The following is an 18,776-nucleotide window of genomic DNA, read 5'->3' as shown; positions in this document are numbered from 1 at the left end:
TACAATATATCCTGATTACAGTTTCCTCTCCCTCTACTCACCCAAGTTCATTCTCCCCTCCCCTCCCATCCAGATTCATCCCCTTTCTGTTTCCTCAGAAAAGAATATAACAACAAGACATAACAAATTAATAAAATAAAACAAAATCCATCCCATTGAAGTTGGACAAGGCAAACACCAACAGAAGGAAAAGAACCCTAAGAACAGACTCAAGAATCAGAGGCCCATCATTCATACACCCAGGAATCCCATAAAAATACTAAACTGAAAGCTATAATATATTTACAGAGGACCTTGTGCAGATGTGTGCAGGTCCGTGCTTGCTGCTTCAGTCTTTGTGAGCTCATATGAGCTTTACTCAGTTGATTTATAGGGCCTTATACTCCTGGTGTCCTCCATCCCTCCTGACTCTTTCTTCCTCCTCTTCCTAGGGTTCTCTGAGCTCTGAGAGGAGGGATTTCATGGAGACATCTCTTTTAGAGCTGTGTGTTTCAAGGTCTTCCTCTCTGAGTGTAATATTTGACTGTGAGTCTCCATGTTTATTTCCATCTGCAGGAGGAAGCTTCTCTGACAGTAGTGATCTGAATAGTCTGAATAAAACTTGAATTCAGACATAATAATGTTTGAACAAGGCACTGATCCATGAGCATAGGGGAATATCAGTTCAAGCCTTTTTATTACTACTTTTGTTTTTTAAGACCAGTGGTATTTGTTTTTATCCTTGGTCTCTGGGCTATCTAGTCTCTGTTTCTTGGTCGCCCAAGCAGTATCAGCTATGGGTTCCATTTTGTGGAATGGGCCTTAGTCAAATCAGACATTGGTTGGTTACTGTAGACAGAAGTTTCTCTGTGTCTTGCCTGGTCCCACAGCTGCTCAGTCTCAAGTAAGCACACAGAGGCTTATGTTAATTACAAACTGTATGGCCTATGGCTCAGGCTTCTTGCTAGCTAGCTCTTACAACTTAACTCAACCCATTCCTATTAATCTATGTTTGCCATGTGGCTTCATGATATTACTCTTTTCTCACATCTTGCTTCTCCTGGAGGCAGCTGGCAGTGTCTCCTGATTCTTCTCTCTCTCTTTCTCTCTTTCTTCCTTGGATTTCCCACCTGGCTCCATCCTGCACTGCCATAGGCCAATGCAGCTTTATTTATTAACCAATGGGAGCCACAATATTCACAAAATACAGAAAGATATCCCACAGCAGGTTATTCCTATAAGCTTTGTGCCTCCATTGCCTGAGCATATTTTGCAGGCAGGACAGCATTATAGATCAAAGGTTTTGTGGTTCAGTTGGTGTTTATGGTTCTCTTTTGGTAGCATTTAGAGTATCATTCCATACCAAAGACACTAGAACCTAGTGGTGAAGGTTCTATGTAGGCACCATGTTCAGTGAATTGTGTGGGTGTTGTCTTCAGGAATGGTGCACTGCTGTCAGCCTGTGGAAAGAACAATCTATCTTCCTGGAAATAGCCTGGGTTGTTTGGGGATTTCCAAGGAATCCTTTTGGCCAAACCCTTTATCAACGAGATGAAACCTAGTCCTAGTACTGGAAACTTTGGTGACAAAAGATGACCAGTAGGGACTTCATCTCCTTCAGTATTTTGAGATTTCATTAAGATTGCCTTCATGTATTTTAGGGAGTTTCCACTGAACTAGGTTTCCGTATCATCCCTTGAATGCCCCTCAATTCTAGCTGTCTCTCCATGCATTCCCTTCTTTAAACCTATCTCCCTCCCCCCTCCCCACCTGGTCCTTCTGTTCCAATCCCCCCTGCCCCTGGTCCATCCATAAAATATATTCTATTTTCTCTCCTAGCCCCTTCATCTATATATAATCTCTCAGGGTCTATGGAATATAGCTTGGTTATCTTTTTTTTTTTTTTTTTTTTTTAACAGCTTGAGACACAACCACTATGCAGAGAAAGAGCTAACTGGGAGTGGAATGGGTTTTTGGAACCTTAAAGGCCACCTCCAGTTACACGGCTCCTCAAACAAGGGCACACTTCCTAATCTTTCTTGAAGATTTCTATCAACTGGGAATCAAGTATTCAACCACATCAACCCATGGGGCCATTCTCGTTCAAACCACCACATGGAGTCACACATTCCAAAGAGGAGACTTGAGTCCACAGGAGAGATGATGGCAGTTTACAGGGAAGGGAGCATTGTGGTGGAGGTAGCTGGAGTTCTGAAACGGGTTTCAGGATAGAACAGTAGTCGTGGTTCTGCAAGAGGGCAATGGAAATCAAGAATGTAAAGCTTGTTAGAATGAAATGGGCAACAAGTATGAGAAAATTAATAACTCCAAACTAATACATGGATCAAACTTCACTTGGGGATATTGAAATTTCTCAGGAGTTTTCTTTCCCTGGCTTCTTCCCTAAGCCTTTCTTTTTAAAACTCTGTTTTCTCTCTCAACCCTCCCCACTTTCCCACCATTTCATTTTTTTACATATATTTCACTATGCACTATTTTTTTCATAGTAATATCTGTAATAGAATTATTATGTGGACAATTTGGCTCTAAATCTGCCTTAGCTGGGGGACCAGATTTATGATAACAGCAAATTTACAAGCTCTTGCTAAAGTATCAAAGCAATATGACTACCTTAAAGAAATATGAGAATCACATCATGTTTTCATCATTTCTTAGGTCAAACTTGGAGGCTTCGGCCTCACTTAGAGCTCTCAAGGTGGCAGGGTTGCATCAGAAAAAGATGGGCATGTTCACCTCCCCACTGAGTGGAATGATATTCCAATATCCTAACTCTGCCCTTTGTGCCCTGACATCTCATTTGCTATGTATCAGCCAGCAGTTGAGTTTGCATCTGGCACAAGAGAATTATCTTTTTTAAAAAAATATTATTTTTAAGTTTTTCACTCTATATATCACATCTTATCCCCCAAAATGTTAGTTTTGGTAATCCAAAATGACTTTGACAAACTAAAAACTAACATACCAGAAATCTAGTCAGAGTAAGCACTTTAGTTTAATAAAGTGGCAATAAGATGCTTAATAGTAAATTGCAACTTAAATGTAATTTAAACTTAATTTAAAACTTAAACATAAAGTATTGTACCTAGACCTAATGCTAGACATGTCTTTTTTATGTTTTTTTTAAGGGATCATACTTCTGTATTAGATATTTCCATGTTTCCGTATCCAGATTTCTTCACCAAGGCAGATAAGAAATTGGCAGAAATCGTTGACCATCATGTAAGTAAGACTGACTTGTTTTTTTTAATTAAAAAATTAAATAGAATTACATTATTTTGACCCTTCCTTACTTCCATTCAACCCTTCCCATACTCTCCTTTGAATCCATAGCTTGTATGTGTTTAATTGTTTATATATATTTATATTCCTAAATATATAAATACAACTTGCTCTGTCTGTATAATATTAAGTGTATATACATGATCTCAGGGCTAAACCCTTGGTATTGGGCTAACAATTTGGGGCCTCTTCCCTGGGGAAGTCTCTCTCTCCCAATCTTAGCGTTTGTTAATTACCTGTAGGGTTTTTGTCTTGTCTAGTGTTGAAGCCTTATGACATTTCCCCCTTTCATGTTGGCATGTCTAGTGGTGACATCCATGTTCGGGCCTTGTTCAGGCAGCCTTGCTGGTGAGACTTCATGGGCATAGCTTCTCTGACATTTCTAGGACATGTCTTCTTTAAACTAGCATAAAAACTCTTATTCTTCAAAAACACACTGACTTACATAATGTATTTCTGATACCGAGGCATTCATAAGTGATGTTTAAGAGCTGATTCATGATTGTCCATTGCCAAGCTTCACCGTGCGGTGCTTACACAGTGGGATGCCATACCTTAATGTCTTAACTGAGGCATGGTACTTTGTGAGATACTAACTTCATCCTGTTTCCTGAATTAGTTCTGATATCTCACAACAAAAATCTGTTATTAGGTAGTGGACACCAGTTACTTCTGCAGTATAGTTCTAAAAATAGAACAAAAAATGTTTTATTCTCTTTTCAATGACCTTACCCTTAACACGTAAAAAGGATCTATAATTGCTTTGTACATAGTAGAGCTAAACAAGCAATAGCAACATAAGGAGATTTACAAAAAACACTTTAATCCATTTTGCTGATGCTTTCTTACCTTACAAGCATCATTTTAGTCCTACATTTTTAAAGCAATGGAGCTGAACTAGGAGAGATATTTTCTATTTTCTTATCAAATACCACATGGAAGCCATAACATATAGTATATGTTTAAATTATTTTTATCACTTTATTGCTAGTAGTTCAATATGATATATCAGATTTGGTTATATTCTAGATTACATTTCATTCTACTAAATCAGTGATTTCTTAAAAGTATAGAAGGCATTATTTCAATTACTGATCACATTGAATGGTGAGTTATCATATACTATTTAAGCAACTCTTCTAATAGCTATAAGCATTGGGTTTCAGGAACTGATTGATGTCTTTGCATCACAAAATCAGATGTATACTTCTATTCTGTTATAGACTAACAAAGATTTTGTTGGCCAATCACTAAATTATATGTCAGTCTTCTTATGATTCACAAATTTCAAAATTTGTATTTTCTTAATCACTTCATCAAAATTATCTGAGATACGTTACATTAGATAACTTGTCAACATTATACATAGATAATGCACACACACATATATACACACATACCATTTTGTTATATGACACACACACACATATGTGTGTGTATTCAAGTGGATTTGGGATCCTTAAGGCTAACAAGGTGGAAGATAATAGTCTGAATGACAGAGAAAAGAAGTGAGATAGCATCTATGAGCCACCATCCTTTGCTTTTTCCAAAGCTATAAGCATCGTCTAAGAATCACTGCTGTGGGCCTGCTTGTGTTGTAGTATGAAACAATCCTCTCTGAAAAAAAATTAGAGAAATTATTAAATCCAAATTGTTTGATATATTGCCTAATAAAACTGCTAATGTTTGTAGTTTTTAATTTGGGAACGGTTTTGGATGTGCTTCGGGATATTATATTATTAAAGCTTTCTTTTCATATACAATTTTCTTTGAAGTGAACAAGACAATAGTTGTTTGTCCATCCTTATCCTTCACACTCTGAAACCTGCTCTGACATTAGTTAATTCAGTCATTACAGCAGCCCTGTTAAACATTTACCAACAGCAACAATGGAGTATGGATTGCAATTCAAGTATTCTCCCTAAGTTTTAAAGTGAGTAAATCATTGAGTGTGTGCACAAAATGAAATTTCCAGATCTCTTGCTCCACCTGCCCTCTCACTTCATGGCAGCTGATTTTAGTGCTTGGATTATAGTCACTAAGAAGAATTGTCAGATTGTAGGATTTGTAATGCTGAGAAGAAACAAAAATATATACTTGTAGTTTACAGGCACCATTTTCTTTCCAAATCAACTTATTTTGTTGAATGGCCATAACATGCAAGGAAGAGGGGAGTTAGTTGGTACTCAAAACAAATTGAGTTACTTTGTACATTGCAGTAATCCATAGCATGATGACTACATTGTTGAGTGCATGGGGTGAATTAAGTTGTAAGTGGTGTTTCCATTTCCCATCAACTTAAAGGTAGCACAGTGAAAATAATAATGGCATCTAAGAGTCAAAACAATACACCATGTCATCTAAATTGAAATAATCATGGGTAGCTAGAACAAACTGGCATTGTATTTATGGAGGCCAATAAAAAGAGGGAATTGGTATTCTGGATTGTGACCAGGTCAAGTTTGAAGAATGTGAAAAAGAAGAAAATCTATCTTCTGGACAATAAAGATATGATAAAACCTATTTACTGTTCTCAAACATGTTGATATATTTATACATGCTATTTGAGGGATTTTAAAAAGTCTTATTTTACTAGCAAATCTTAAGATTTACTCATCACACAGGGGAAATGCAAAAAGGGGGACTCTTTAGGGGAGAGGAGGAAGGTAAATACGGGAGAAGGAAAGAGGTTGTCAAATAATAATGATGTCTGAAAAGGCCACAAGGAATCATGCTATTAACTAATTACTTTTAAAACCCTACAATACATGTAATTCTGTGCATAATTAAGCATACAGAATTTTAATAAACTTTTCTTATATGGGTTGACAATGCTCCCTCGAAGTGCCAAAGACTATCTAACAAAAACCTCAGTAGCAGCCATGAACAGCTTTCTTTGAGTTGTTAGCTAGGACTGTCACAGAGACTCCTCAAACACACAGTCTGTTGCTGTCCTCTTTGTTACACCACCACCACCACCACCACCACCACCACTACCACCACCACCACACACAAGAGCTGGACGGTCAGGCCCTGTTGCTGAAGACATAATATGCTTCAGAAATAGATCCCAGAGATATCCTGGCCTGGAACTGACCTGAACTCCCCCTCTTCCAAGACTAGCTTTCATGATATCAGAAAATATTATACAAGCTTCCAGAGGGAGGCCACCAACATTCCTACACAGCCATGAGAACAACCAGCATGACACAATAATGTTAAGGATGCAGTAGTGGCATGCATACTTTGGTAGTAGCCAACAGCTCTCTAATTGGACTTAAGACCTGCTTAAGAACAGGGAGACTGTGTTTGGTCCTAGAAAACCACCTAACTACTCAATGCTAGTGAAGTCATGGTTATTGGAGAAGAATCTACAACTTCTACTTTACTAACCCAGCATAAGCCCTAACAACAGTCTGTAAACATTTGTCCTTACACCCACAGAGAAGGGTAGTCTTCACCCCTCCTCAAGGAAACTTCTCTTTGCAACAGACAGAGACCATGACAGAAAACCCCAGCCAATCAAAATGCAGAATTGTGGAGCCCTGTCCCAACTGATAAATCTATTGGATAAATACTTGTGCTTCTTTGGCTCATGGAGTAGTTTGAAAGCAGGGGCAGAAGGGTTGCAAGAACCAGAGAACCAGGGAGTTTGCTGTGAGATCACGTCTTCTGGTCACGTCAGAAGCTATGTCCATAAAGCCTCATCAATATGACTGTCTAAATGTGAGCTGAATAAGGATGACACTAATGCACATGGCAGACCGAATGGAGAAAAGCTCATAAGGTCTCCATCCTACGCAAAGAGCTACAGGCAACTGTGGAAAGCTGGGAGTGAGAGAGACGCACCGATTGTTTGCCAAATGGTCAGCCTTGAAAATATACATACAAGTTACATCATACGAACTGAGCAGGTTATATTTAGGAATATATATGAATATGTACATACATAACTTGTATATGATAAAAATTAGTAAAAAAGAGGCCATTAGTTTGCAGGAAAGCAGGGAGGAATACATGTTTAGAGGGAGAAAGGGGAAAGAAGAAATGTTGTCCTTTATATTATAATAAAAAGCAGACTTTTAATAAATTGTTTTAAATGAAATAAGTAAAAAAAGATGAGGTAATTACCAGTTTTGAATTTACAAAACTTGCCTTTACTTTGGCCTCAACTTTGGTTTGCCATTTATGATTAGGGAGCCTGCCTATATATCCACCCCAACCCCAAGGTCTGCCTAGTGTGTCAGGAAGTCAGTTGATAATCAAACCCCATACCAAGTCTCCACTCAGCTCTTACTCCCCTCTAGGCTCTTCATTATTGCCCAAGGTCAGCCTCTGCAGGTCACCTGTGTCCCTTATTCTTCATACCTTTGTTTTCCTCTAGATCTATCATTCTTTTATATCACCCAAAGAACACAGGCTTACCTAGTTTACAGCATCTTTGATTCAATCTTCTGAGAAATAGACTATTCTACACTGAGTACATAACTTTACCTCTCTCTTATCAGTGTACTTTAAATGAAAATGTTACCCACTGATCTAACTCCAGATGGGTAGGTTCCAGCAAAAAAAAAGAGAGAGCGAGGGGGAGAGGGAGAGGGAGAGGGAGAGGGAGAGACCAGGACAACTTGTCTTCAACACATACCAATCCCATAGTAATGGCCCTGCATGAAGACAACCCAGATAAAATTCCAAACACTTAAAAAAGAACAGTTATAAATATCTTTTTAAAAACAACTTGAAGAGGATGCAAAAGTATTTCAAGAGATCACAAACAGCTGGATTAAATAAGTCAAATCAATAGAGAAAAATACAACTCAGTAAAGAGATACGACCACTGAAGATGAGCCAAATGAAAATAATGATGGAAATGAATAAGTAAATTAAAACGTTTAGTGGGAAGTCTCAGTGACAGAATAAATCTTGTGGAGGACAGAATTTCAGTGCCCAAACACAAGCCAGAGAGATCAGATCACTCTGTCAACATCAACGATAAGTATTTTAAAGTCTGTGAATGTGACTTACAAGATATTTGGGCTACCATAAAAAGGCAAAATCTATGTATTATCATCATAAAAAGAGAATAACTTCATACAAAAAGAATAGAAAATACTTTGAACAAAATCATAGAAGAAAATATCTCAAATCTAGAAGATGCCCATCCAGAGACAAAAGGCTCACAGAACACTAAATAGATAGAAACAGAAAAAGAACTCCCCATGTCATGTCATAGTCATAGCACTAAATATACAGAACAAATGTATTTTGAAAGCCTCTCAAGAGAAATACGAAGTAATGCTTAAAGGGAAGTCCATTAGATTAACTGCTGGCTATTCACTAGAAGCCTTAACAGTCAGAATGTATTGGAAGATGCATTTCAAATTCTGTAAGATTACAACTGTCAACTCAACCTAATATACAAGGCAAAACCATTAAAATTGAAGGAGAAACAAAAACTTTTGATGACGAGGAGAGATTAAAGGAATTTATGATCACCATGAAAGTTCTATAAAGAATAATAGGAGTATTTAAGAATAAAGAGAAAGATAAACATATCCAAGGAATGCTACAACAAATACTAAGACAGTCACTAAAGAAAAAAAGCACTAAGAAATTAACAAAAGGTCATTTTTCTGAGGTACCTCCAGGAGCCATGTGGTGGTGGTGGTGGGATCTGGGAAAGAAACTACAGTGTCAGACCTGCTCCTCAGTGGCTATGGAATCTCCCAGGTAAGAGGAACAGTGTGCCTGGTAAACAGGCACCAGGAACAGGACTGGAATGTGATCAGTTTCTTTGTTGCTGCTCATGAGAATACTGCCCTCACATTTATATTGCAGAGGTTCAGTAATTGTTCCTGAGACAGAATCCCAGAGAAGAGAAACAGGGAGAAATGGCTGCTTCTCCAGAGGATGACTACCAGAGAACCATTATACAATGTGTGGTAAACATAAGAAGGTCTTAGATCTAGGCTCAAAACAAACTGTCCATTAGCCAATGACTATCTAAGAGAAGTCATCCATGTAATGAGCTCAGCAAAATGATTCATGGATCCTTCCCACATGCACTTTATAACACAGGTGATATTACAGAAAAGGGCAACAGCTGTACATTTAGTAACCACAGTGATGCCTCTGTTGTATCATCAAACCAAAACAGGCAGACAAGTGGGCACACCAGAGAAGAACTTTGCAAATGTGAAGACTGTGAAAAACATTTGTATTCCAGCATTAGTCAAAGTCTGAGAATCTGCCCTGGAAATAAATGTAAAGAACATGACAAAAAAATTGACTTTACATGCAAACATCAGATAACTCATAGTGTAGAGAAAACCTGGAAATGCAAAGAACATGGCAACATCTATGGCGCATTGTCATACTTTAAAATCCATTTCAGAATCCACACTGGAAGAAAATCTTAGGAATGCCAGGAATGTGACAAATGCTTTACATTAGAAAATGGATACTGTAGAGAAACATTGTACATGTAAAGAATGGGATAAGTCATTTCATTATTTGTCAGACCTTAAGAACCATTGCTTAGAGAACCCATACTGATGAGAGACCTTACAAATGAGGTGAATGTGACCTATCATTTACCAGTGGAGCAGAGAAGTCCTACAGGAGAGAAACCCTACAAAGGCAAAGAAGGCAGCAAGGGCTTCTCTCAGTTGTCTGGAGTTGAAGACTGTTACAGAGCCTGGACTGTAGACAGATCTTACAAATGTAGTGAATGTGACGAATGCTTGACCAGGTCCTCAGATCTCAATGTACATCAGAGGATTCACCCAGGAGAAGAATTTTACAAGTGTTATGATTGTGACAAATGCTTTACAATAGCCTCAAAACAGTGCACACCAGAGAACTCATACAGGAGCAAAACCTTACCCTTGTAGTGAATGTGACACAACACCCAGTCTTAAGAAATATCAGAAAAACACATTAGAGAGAAAAGTTTCCATAGTAAATGATGTGGCATATGCTTTATCCAGAGTTCTTTTCTTACAGACTACTGTGGGCTACACACTGGAGACTCATTGTGAACATGAGAAACCTGTGGAAGGCTTTCACAAAATTTTAAATCTTAGAAAACATCAAGAGTTTATACTGAAAAAAAAAAAACCTGAAAATGTGAGAAAAATCTTGCATTAAAACATTTTACTTTTCAACCTCAAAAAATTCATTTTGAAGACAAAATGGAAGCCTGAAGAACATTCTGTTATGTAGCAATTTCCTGGAGACTGAAATATTCCACCATGAGGGGAAGCTGATAGCAAATACTCACCTAAAAAAAGCTCCAGGAGGTCCCTGAACCTGAACAAATTCAGCAGGCCCTTCCTTCCTGAAGAGTATAACAACAGAAAATGTGGAGAGTCACTCTCAGACAAGTACAGCTGCCAGAAAGAAGCAACCAGACTAATTCCCTAGAGGCCACTCAGACCAAGGCTGACACCAACAGAGTCACCGATAAAGGCCACTCTCCAGTCTCTTGTGATGCCTGCAGATGGGCAGTGTGCTCCAGGTTTCAGGCATTCATGAGCTGAGTCCCATGCTGGGGTGGGCTATTATGATGCAGCTGTCTTTGAGTCTGCTCCTGTATGCCACGCCTTACCCATATTTCTGTAAGTGACCGTCAAACAGCTCATTGGTTTACCAAGTTGGACTTCATTGGCATCTATACTTTGGTCTGCTGTCAGTTTCCTTTTTAGTGTGAGTAGATATATGTGCGTGTTACCTCTCCCCCGGAAACGTCTGTCATATAATGTGCTGAAACCATTCTTCCAAACTTGTTGTATATTAGAAAATTCATATTACAGAGAAAGCATTTAAATGGTTACCATTGTGTTGGATTCATGCCTCATTCCACCTTAGAAATCCAATGAAATGCATTGAAGTTGTCAAACCTTTACCTATTGCTGAAAGCCTAGGTACTTCTGTAATTTGATTCTGAGAGGAAACTCACTGAATGCTTTTTAAAGCCTCATCTTTATTTTAAAAAATAAAACAACAAAAACTACAAAGACCACAAAGTGACAAGATCAACACACACATATTATTTAAAACTCAGAATAGTATTAATTCTCCTATCAAATAACATAGCCTAGTAGACCAGATAAGAAACAGGTTCCTTTCTCTCGCTGCTTTCATGAAGTATACTTTGTCATCAAAGATGGACACTGCCATCTTTGTGATGAAAAGATGAACAAAGATCTTCCAGGCAACAGGAACCAAGAAGAAAATAGACATCACTATTCTAGTATTTGAGAAAATAGACTTCAACCCAAGTCTAGTCAGACGAGGTAGTCGCTGATAACTGTGGGCAAATCAATTAAGAGGAAATTACAGTTCTAAATATATACACACTAAAGACAGGCTCAACTAATTTTATAAAACAATGCAACTAGATCTACACTCAAATATTAATCATAAAACAGGTGGTTGGTGATTTTGCTCCCCCTACCTCTCCATTAGGAAGTTCAACAGACAAACACTGGCATTAAATGAAACTATAGATCAAGTAGACCTAACAGACATTAATCACAACATAGCAATATTCAGGGACTTTAATACTCTACTCTCACTACTAGACAGTTCAGCAGAGGCAGACTGAAATTAAGTGACACTATAGATCAAAAGGACCTAGCAGACATCTACGGAACCTTATACTAAAACTCTACAAAATACACATTCTCCTCAGTAGCGCACACAAGGAACTTAAAATAGGTTGTTTTTAGGACACAAAACAAATCTCAAAAAAAAAAAACCCAGGAAAATTGAAATAATTCCTTATATTCCACGTGATCACAGTGTAATAAGTATAAATCAGCAAGAGAAACCTTGGAATATACACAGATTCATGGAGATTAACTACACCACTGAATTATGAAGAAATGGAAAGTAAAGTGTAAAAATTCTGGAATTTTATAAAAATGAGGATGTAATAATAATAATACATATGAATTCAGTGCTAAGCAAGACTCACCTAGAGCTCAGTAGGGAGAGTTAGTTCTCAAATCAGTGACCTAATGTTGTACCATAAGGCTGGAAAAACAGGAGCAAATCAAATCCAAATCACTGTATGGGGAGAAATAACTAATATCATAGTGAAATAGAAGTGAAAACCAAACCAATCCAAATAAAAAAAACCCCAAAGAATCACTAAAACAGAATGTTGGGTTCTTTGAGAAGATAAGTAAGTTGGAAAAACTCAGCTAAATCAACCAAAATAGAGAAAGGACCCGGACTAGAAAAATTAGAGATGAAAGCGAAACATTATGAGAGATACCAATGTCAAAAAATCATGAAGAAATACCTTAAAATTTTATATTCCACTGAACTGGAAAAATATATATAAATTTATAGATACATATGACTTTTCAAAATTAAACCAAGATGAAATAAATAATACAAACAGATCTGCAACAAATACAAAAAATGGAAGCACTCATTAAAAATATCCCAACTTTAAAACACAATGAGGTCTGAATAGCTTTAGTTCAATAAGATATTCAAAGAAGAACTAGGAGCACTATTTCTCAGCTTATTCTGTAAAATAGAAAATGAAAAAACACTTCCAAACTCTTTTTACAGAATCAGTATCATCCTAACCCTAAAACTAGACAAAGACATACTCAGAAAAAAAAATTACCGACAAAATCTCTCTGATGACCACAGACCCAGAAATTCTTAATAAAATACCCGCAAACTAAATTCAAGAACATGGAAAAAAAAAGTCTTTTACCTTGGTCAAGTTGACTTCACTTCAGACATGCAGGTATGTTTCAGCATATGAAAATCAATCAATTTAATTCATCACACAGTATCAAAGACAGAAATCACACAATCATCTTAATAGACATAGAAAAGGTCTTTGACAAAAATCCCTTCATAATAAAAGCTCTAGAGGGACTAGGGCTGGGGGAGGGGCACATGTCAACTATGCAAAGGCTACATTTGGCACATCTATAGCCAATATCATGCTTAAATAGAGAAAAACCTGAAGCCTCCCCACTAACACCAGGGAGAAGGCAAAGGTGCTCATTTTTTTTTTCCACGCTTGTTCAATATAGTACTTGGATCGATCATCTCTAAAAGGACCAAAGACCTCAACATTAGACCTGAAATTCTGAAATTACTAGAGGATAATGTATGCAAGTCTTAAAGACATAGGCAGGCCTTTCAAATATTACTCCAGCCGTGAAATAAGGCTCCCAAACAACAAGTGGAAACTCATGATTAGAAAGTGTCTGTACTGCAAAGGAAGCCTACAGATTGGGAGAAGCTACACATGACAGAAAGTTAAACTCTAGAATTTAGGAAGAGCTTAAAGTCTGAATATCAAGACAACAAATAATCCATTTAAAAATAGTCCAAGGGACTGAAGGTGGAGTTCACCAAAGAAACAAAAAAGACAATCAATACTTTTTACAAATGTTCACCATCCTTAGCCACCAGAAAATTGAAAATTTAAAGTAGTTTGATATTTTAGCATACGCCAGTCAGAATGACTATTATTAAAGAAGTAAGTAACTATGAATTCTTGTGAGGATGAACAAAAATGAGACCCTTTTGTCATTGTTGCTGGGCAGTGTAAACTGGTGCAGCCCCTATGATGATCACAGTTCATGTTCCTCAGAAAACTCAAACTAATGCTGCTGTATAGCTCAGCTCTATCACTCTTAGACATATGCCTAAAGGACTCCAAACCCTACAACAGACATCCCTGCACTTCCACACTGGCATATATGAACAAGAATTTTGTTCGGTGGTAAAGAAGAACAGACTTATGAAATTTTCAGGAAAATTAGTAGATCTAGAAAATGTTAGACTGAATAAGGTGATACAGGCCATAAAAAGACATACCTCATGGTCTCCCTTAGGTGCAGATCCTAGCTATGGATTTTTAGAGTGTGTGCTTAAGTTTTAGTGTCCACAAGGCCCAGAAAGATAGGTGCCATTTGAAGGAAGGTAGGAGGAGGCCTCAAGGGAGGAGGAAACAGTAGAACACATTGAATATGAAGTATTCATAAAGTAGGAGGGGGCAATACTGGGAATAAAAAGGTCTTAGCAAGGAGAGGAGGAACACAGGGGAGAGGGGGGAGATATATAAAAAACCAATATGGAAATATACTATATAATGCTTCTTAAAGCAGATAATCCTTGAGAGAGAGAGAGAGAGAGAGAGAGAGAGAGACTGAATAGAGGTACTCTCTGTCAATGGATAATCCTCCATCTGAAAGCCACAGATAAACAAATGAAATTTTAGTAGAGGTGTGGAACATCTCTACTACTAGTTGTTGACTAGGGAGGCTCCAGAGTGATGCAAGCTATTTGCTATCATCCTTGCCATTGCTCACCAGAACTTGATGGTAAGACATTATTATTGCTAAAGATACCACATGCTTTGGTCATAGGACATACAGAAACCAAGCTCCAACTTAGCTAAAATTTTCCTCCCTACTGACTAGCCTTGATAGCGATAAAAAGAGATATGAAGGCTATTTGAGGAGGAAAGTCATTAACCATTTTATCCAGCTGTGACTCCTGTGAGCTACAATGACCTGTACCCTCTAGCATGTTAGTAGTATGATAGTTATGTGAATAACCAACCATCTTCTGATTGTATTTGAGGCCTGTCTCATGGGGGACAATACATTTCTGGTACTGTCAACCTGGTTAGAAGCCAATGGCTGGGCAAATGGTAGACCCTAGGGAAAACTTCATACTATTGTTTTACCAAGTGCACATTAACTACTGATGTTTACATACATACATATATATGTATGCACCCAACCTTCTTACTATACTGGGTAGGGGTTAATACAGTGTGGGAGACCGGCTCCCATTTTTTCCCAGGGTGCTCTTGAAGAGAGAGGGGTAAGAAATATTAGGTAGAAAGAGTGTGAAGAAGAGACAGACAGAAACACAGGATAGGTTTGGGAGGGCCTGGATCAATATTCACTGGCCCTTCCTGTCTCATCTAAAGGGCTTTTTATAGGAATGCCAAGGGATGGGGCAAAAGACCTCCTCCTAGCACAGCCAAGTGCAGACTCAGTCACCTGGTAACCATGCACATGGTCAAGCTATCCCATAATGCAGCCTTGCTGGGTAAAGCAAGCTCAGATCTCACTAGAAAACCTTTGTGAGCTCCCACAATACAGTAATCCATAACTGGCCAAATTGCCAAGAATAGGTGGTAGAGTGTTCAACCACAAATGGAACAACTATATCACCCCTTCAAGGTTCAAGAAACACTGTAGAAGAAACTGGACACGACGCAGATTTGAGGAGCTCAGCCCCAAGAGATACATCTACATCACACCTCCATATCTTTGGCTCAGAGAAGGTGGCAGAGAGAATGTACGAGCCAGAATGCCAGGATGTCTGTCAACCAGTCTCTCCTAAAAATGGCTGCATAAACAGCACCAGAACAATGGCAATATCAATGGAAATCTTAACATGAAAAGCAAAAAAAATTGTGGGTTTTTCCACCCTTAGATAAAGAACTACAGGCAACTGCTAGGAAGGGGAGTCAGCCTCATCCATTTACCACCAAGGCAAAGTGGTTCAGCTTGAAACCATATATTTACAAACAACGAAAATGAGCTCAGCATCTTGTCATTATATGTTTTTGCATACACGTACACAAACATGTCTGTATACAGTAATCAAAGAAAAAGAGGCTATCAACTTGAGAGTGGGATGGAGACATGGGAGGGATTTGAGGGAGGGTGGCTGGTTTGGGCTGGAGGGGGCAAGTGATGTAATTCTCTTTACTTAAAAATAATATAAGAACTAAACTTGTGTGTGTGTGTGTGTGTGTGTGTGTGTGTGTGTGTGTGTGTGTGTGTATGTGTGTGTCCTAGAGGCTCAAGAGCTGCACAGCAGAAAGAGGTCTTCTGGTCACATCGTAGCCATTGAACTCATGTCATCATGGTTACTTGCACAAGATTTACACAAGACTGGGCACCTCCACATTTCATTATATATGAGTCCTCACATATCTTTGAGGGACTATTGGCGGTCGACAGTCACTGAGGCTGGGCTGTCTTTTTATCCAGTGGGACAGCCTCTAATAAATTGCCCTCGCTCTAGTAAATAAGCTCCAACCCATGTTTGGGCAGGAAACTGTCCAAACTCAGTGGGTCGCACACAAAAAAAGTAGACACTAGAGACTTGGTGATAAGAAGGGTTCCCTCTGGAGAAGGAAAGGGATGAGACAGGAATGGGATGCATGTAACAATGAATGGTATAATTTTATGAGACAGGCAAACAATAAAAAATTTAAAAGGCCAAATAGAAAGTATGAGATTTTGCATATGAGAGAAAGTATCTGTTGCTATTGAATATCACAGATTTTTAAACTAAATAAATTTCAGGCTGCGCTTGAATATTATGGATGTTTTGGCCACAATTTTCTGTGTATTTCATCAAAAAATTATTTTGGAAGAAACTAAATATGTAATAATGTTGTGAAGATAACACCTCAAGAAACATATTGTAACTTATTCCTTGTATCACTAAAATTTAAACATTTATACACTATAAATATATAAGTATTATGCTTTAGATTTAAAGTTTACTCATATGAGTATTATAACATTTTGCAAGACTGTATTATTGCCAGTAAGGTTGAATGGCAAGCTGTGGGTTGAGCTGAGGGGGTAGGCAGGATTCTTAGGGGTTTCTAGCATATCCTGCCAGGAGTGACTCTACTCTGCTCACTCGGGCTGAAGAGGACTCACTCCTCCCTTTAGCCATTTCCTCTGGCACCTGTGTTAGAAGAGGGTCAGTTCCTCAAGGTGTTTGTTCTTCATTAGTTCCAACACTGCTTACACCCTCTTAACTCTGCCATGGTCCGCCATGGTGAAGAAGTTTCATGACTATTAATTTCACTTTCAGCCTACTAGGAATAATATAAGATTGTGTTCTTTAATATATATTTTCTATCCTTTTGTGTTTGTTTATTTTGCTTCAGCTGTATCTTTCATTGTATAATGCATGCTGTCATAGAAATAACAGTATTGAATAAGACAGCAAAATACTCTGGGATGTAGAAACAAATCCTACTTTTAGGAGGAAATTCTATTTCCATGGGGCATGTACATGTTTGTGCAGTTTTCAAAATTGCTTGAGTATAAGAAACCTGAGGCATGCCTCTGCAAAATGGTGAGAGAAAAATGGCATATAATGACCGGATTTGAAAAGCTATTTTGACGTGTAGTTTTTCATGATAAACAATATGTAAATGAATTATTATTTCTGTCACAGTGGCAAAGAGACATGGATACCCGGAGGCAAGAAGAAGAAGCATGTGAGGCCCAAAAACAGAAGGATAAGGAGGAAAAGGAGAGAATTCGCTTTCAAGAAATTATGAAGCAAAGAGAAAAGAAACTGAACAAGAAAACCAAACCCTATGAAGTCATTTCATTACAAAAAAAAGATGACCCACGAAAGGAGAGCGGGTTCCGTGGGCTGGAAACAGCACCGGCAAACCTAGCGAAGTGTGTGAAGTGGTAGGAAAGCATTCCTAGAGTTAACTTGAGGCCGTTTTGAAAAAGGACTTGTTATCTTGGTAGCAGTTAGTAGTCATGGTGTAGTCTTAGGTTAATAGTCGACTCTTCATCACACTCCGGGGAGGTGGTTTCTCCAGCTGTCCCTGTGTGTCCCCTTGCTCTTCTGTAGCTCTTTGTTACACTGTGTTGATATCCACTGTCCTGTGAGAAGAACGTGAACTGAAGAGTGACCAATGAGGCAGGGTATAAGGGCGGCGGGATGAGAATTATTCTTGAAAGCATGAGTGAACATAGGCTTGAACCCCTTTAATCGCTTTTATTCCAATAAAAAATGTTACAATGACTCTAGGATGTGCATTTTATCAATTTTTAAAGAATGAAACCCCATGCTAGCGACTAGAATTTGATAAATTACTGAGCGGAAGCAAGTCTGGAAAGGGCGCTCTCCCAAGATCAGTTTGATAGTTAATGGATGCCCAAAGAGACCCCTGAGTGACAGTGGTTTTAATTTGCTGCCTGAGTTTATGAGAATGGATTTGAAGGAGCCCAGAAAGTTTGGTACCAACTACTGGAAGCATTCATCCAATTAGGAATTATTTTATAAATGGTATTTCACTTCATCTGAGACTCAGCCTATGGGCAAGAGTAACAGGATGGGGTTCCTGTGGTGCCTAATAGTTCTCTCTTTGAAAAGATAGATAACATATTTTTCAATTTCACACATGTGGTTTGGTGGTACTCAAGAGGCAAGTACTTTACCAGGGATGTCAAATCCTGACACAGATCAGGTGGTACCCAAATAAGCAAGGGGCCTAGGGAATATCCACTCCATCTAGAGAAGTGTGCACCACTTTGCCACAGTGCAAGGATCTCACTGTGGTTCTTTTAGTCTTTCAAGAAGGCTTCCGATAAGGTTTCTTTCTTTAAATGCAAGCTATTGCTTCACAGAGCTGGCAGTTTGACAATGGGCCAAACTTTGTGGTC

The 18,776-nt window shown here is 38.3% G+C and overlaps 1 protein-coding gene across 2 annotated transcripts in view; it reads left to right on the top strand.

Moving 5' to 3' along the window:
• The window catches only part of Tmem232 (transmembrane protein 232), a 270,950-nt gene extending 252,810 nt beyond the window's left edge, over positions 1-18,140 (top strand). For both annotated transcript variants that reach the window (XM_037210170.1, XM_037210169.1), the window contains exons 13-14: positions 3,126-3,219; positions 17,548-18,140. In XM_037210170.1, the coding sequence (XP_037066065.1) occupies positions 3,126-3,219; positions 17,548-17,796 (343 nt within the window). In that variant the 3' untranslated portion in view covers positions 17,797-18,140. The remainder of the gene's footprint in view (positions 1-3,125; positions 3,220-17,547) is intronic.
• The last annotated feature ends 636 nt before the right edge of the window (positions 18,141-18,776 follow it).

This window comes from Peromyscus leucopus, chromosome 13 (assembly GCF_004664715.2).
Source record: "Peromyscus leucopus breed LL Stock chromosome 13, UCI_PerLeu_2.1, whole genome shotgun sequence".
NCBI classification, from domain to species: domain Eukaryota; kingdom Metazoa; phylum Chordata; class Mammalia; order Rodentia; family Cricetidae; genus Peromyscus; species Peromyscus leucopus.
The sequence above is the reverse complement of the archived record's forward strand: the minus strand, read 5'-3'. Positions and strand labels throughout refer to the sequence as shown.